The 3599-nt window shown below is 54.9% G+C and overlaps 1 protein-coding gene across 1 annotated transcript in view; it reads right to left on the bottom strand.

Moving 5' to 3' along the window:
• Positions 1-3599, bottom strand: part of DRC7 (dynein regulatory complex subunit 7) — a gene marked incomplete at its 3' end in the record, with an annotated part of 20234 nt that overhangs the window by 14124 nt on the left and 2511 nt on the right. The window contains 2 exon segments of the mRNA XM_014447387.2: positions 335-493; positions 2988-3182. Of these exon segments, the coding sequence (XP_014302873.2) occupies positions 335-493; positions 2988-3182 (354 nt within the window).

Genomic DNA, 3599 nt, shown 5'->3' with positions numbered 1-3599 from the left:
GATGATGGATGAATAGATGGATGATGGATAGATGGTTGAGGATGGATGGGAGAGTCTATGTAGGTGAGTCTTTAGTGAGAGAGTCTGGAATGAGGCAGACACCAGAACTGCCCAGGCAGCAGAGCTCTGCCATGAGAAATCTATCACCAGAAGTTGGCTGACCACCAATGGGAGATTCCCAATGGCCAGGCCGAGGTGGTGAGAGGTAGAGGAGGGGATTTGGACCTGGGTGTCCATACACATATCTCTTCTATGACCTGTGTCTTTCCCGTTCCTAGAAACGCCTCCTTGAGAGCTAAGCTCAGGGGTTGAAGGCCGAGGACCGTGGACCCACCTGGAGGCGCTCCTCTTCCTCCTTCAGCCGCTTCTCCTCCTCAGCTTTGATCTTTTCCTGCTTCTTCCTCTCCTGGTCCTGCTCGTACTTGCTGGTCAGGTCCCTGGGGGGTTTGACAGCATACTTCTTAGGTGGCGCCACTTGCTTCCTCTGGACTTTCTGTCACCGAACAAGAGAAGAACATCAGCAGCCGTGAACCACCACCCATGGGACCAGGAGACCGATCACAGCTGCGCCTGGAGCCTGCGAGCTCTCTCGCTTGCAGCTGAGTGACCTTCCGTGTCCCTAACCTCGGGCTCTTCTGTAAATTGGAATGGGAATAACAGAATCTTCTCCCAGGAGTCTTCTGACAAGACAGGGAAATGCCATGGGAGGTGCCCATCAGTCCTGGCACTCGGGAGATGTGGTTTTCTCTCCTCCACAGCTGCCCCCCGCGCCCCCCCCCCCGCCTTGATGCCCACGTGAGCTGTGATCTGGAGAGCGGGGCACACTGTCAGGAGTCAGACTTTCCAGACTTTGCCATTGGAGAGTTTCATATCGTTATTTTATTTTATTATTTTAGAGAGGAAGAGAGGGAGGGAGAGAAACATCAATGATAAGAATCATTGTTCAACTGCCTCCTGCACGCCCCCTACTGGGGATCAAGCCCACAACCCAGGCCTGTGCCCTGACGGGAATGCTCAACCACTGAGCCATGCTGGCCGGGCAAGGGTTTCATATCTTGACATAAAGTAAGAGTTTGCTGTGTGTGTGTGTGTGTGCGTGTGTGTGTGTGTGTGTGTTTTTAAAAAGAGAGAGAGAGAGAGAGAGAGAGAGAGAGAGAGATATCAGTGGCAAGAAAAAATATCCGGGAGAGAACCCTGCAGAGGCGGCAGACGTGGGGTGCGGTGGGGTAGTGGAAGTTAGGAGGGAGAAACCGCGACCCTCCCTGGTTTAGAGCCGGACAGACCGAGCCTCGGCCCCCGGGTCTCCACTTATGAGCCGTGCCGCTCTGGCCACGTGTAAAATCAAATGAGAAGGCCGCCCATGCCGCGCTGTCCCAAGGCACGGCCAAGTCCGTGGGCACGAGTGGCTCGTACGCTGGGATGCTCTCTGCCTGTGTCAGCATTGGTAACATTTTAATCATCAACATGTTGGCTCAGCTAAGAGGCCCGGGTGGGAGCTCACAGGCCTTTGGAGCCAAAAGCAGTGATGGGAGCCTCCATCTTCCTTGAGGAGGTGAGCCTGAGAGAGCGAGGCCGCCAGGTGCTCGCCCGGGTGTCGCACAGGTGCACGCGTCTCAGGCTGGGTGCCCAGGCCCGGGTCCCCGAGCTGCAGACATCCACGGGGCTGACACTGATCACCGAGTTTTGGTGTCAACCCAGGTCATGAAAAGCACTCTCTGCCTGTAGTGCGGCTACTCCCCAAAGGCAAAGCGATGCTTTCGTGGTTCCTAAAGTGAAATCCACTGAAGAGCGTTTCTTGTGTGCACAGCAGCCGGGGGTCATTCTGGCATCTCAGTTTACAGACATAAAAACAACCGCCACCTGCTCAAGGGCGGGTGACTTTTTTTTTCTTGCTGTTAAAAAGGGGCCTTTTTTTTTTTTTTTAACCTGGGGACGGGAGGGCAAAATGCCCATTTATCTGTTTTCTCCTTAGCTGAAAACAGCTGGATGGGCTTTTAAAAATATATATATTTTTATTGATTTCAGAGAGGGGAAGGGAGCAGGAGAGAGAGAGATAGAAACATCAATGATGAGAGAGAATCATGAATCGGCTGCCTCCTGCACGCCCCCTACTGGGGATTGAGCCCACAACCTGGGCATGGGTCCTGACCGAGAATCGAACCGTGACCTCCTGGTTCTTAGGCCAACGCTCAACCACCGAGCCACGCCGGCCAGGTGCCTGGATGGACTTTTATCGAATATGCAAGGTAAATGTGGAGGAATTTGAAATAAGCCACGTGGCATTCACAAAATTTACCTCCTGGGGAACACAGAAGCTGAAACTGTTACAAGGGGAGAGGGACAGCCACTGTGGGGACCTGGGCTGTGTGTGTGTTTAGAAACTGAGGTCAGCCCTGGCCGGTTTGGCTCAGTGGATAGAGTGTCGGCCTGCAGACTGAAGGGTCCCAGGTTCAAGTCTGGTCAAGGGCATGTACCTTGGCTGTGGGCACATCCCCAGTGGGGGGTGTACAGGAGGCAGCTGATTGATGTTTCTCTTTCATCGATGTTTCTAACTCTCCATCCCTCTCCCTTCCTCTCTGTAAAAAATCAATAAAATATATTTAAATATTTAAATATATATATATTTTTTTAAAGAAAGAAACTGAGGTCAGCCCAGCCAGAGTGGTCAGAGGTTGAGCATCGACCTATGAACCAGGAGGTCATGGTTCGATTCCCAGTCAGGACACATGCCTGGGTTGTGGGCTCGATCCCCAGTAGGGGGTCTGCAGGAGGCAGTCGATCAATGATTCTCTCTCATCACTGATGTTTCTATCTCTCTCTCCCTCTCCCTTCCTCTCTGAAATCAATAAAACAAATTTTTTCAAAAGCAGCTGAGGTCAGAGAAATCACTGGTGGTTTGAAATCCGAACTCCGTGGTCCTATGGCCGGGGCAGGGGGAGGAGCTGGGACACGCTGCTTAAGCGGAGCACCCCTCGAGCCCGGCCTACCGTCTTGGACTTCATGGTGAGCGGGCACACCTCCCGGGTCAGGTCCATGAAGCACAGGTCCTGGGAGCCGTAGCCGTTGACGCAGTAGGCGTCGTAGCCGGCGCCGATGAGCATGGAGCAGAGCAGGGTGCTGAAGTCGAAGCAGTTGCCCCTCTGGTATTTGAGCACCGTGGTCGGGGAGTACAGGTGCGTGGGCTGCGTGCGGGGGTCGGGGGGGGGGCGGGGGTCAGTACCGCCGGCCGCCGCCCCGGTCCTGTCCTCCCCACGCATGAGGGCTGCGCACTAGCGCCCACGCAGGCCGGACCCCCACAGGGTCCTCTCCTTTGTGGGGTGGGCAGCCCGCTGAGAATGGGTGAGAACCACAGACCCTGTGTGCGGGAGAGCCAGCCACACTGGCCTCTAGTCTCTAGTTCTTCAGGGGGCTGGGGGGCTCCCTGGATGGGCCAAGACCCCGGGGAACTGGTGGAAAGCTGTGGTCCCACGCTCTTCTGATGGGCAATTTCATGGGTTTATCCGAAGGCCCCTCCCCCCCTTTCTTCCCCCATCCTTTTCCCTTCTGGTCCCTTTCCTCCAGGTCTTCACTGGGGGACCCTATTTCCTCCCCTCCCTCCC

This window comes from Myotis lucifugus, unplaced genomic scaffold (genome assembly GCF_000147115.1).
Source record: "Myotis lucifugus unplaced genomic scaffold, Myoluc2.0 scaffold_648, whole genome shotgun sequence".
NCBI lineage: Eukaryota > Metazoa > Chordata > Mammalia > Chiroptera > Vespertilionidae > Myotis > Myotis lucifugus.
Note: the sequence above shows the minus strand (reverse complement) of the source record. Positions and strands in the feature narration are given on the sequence as shown.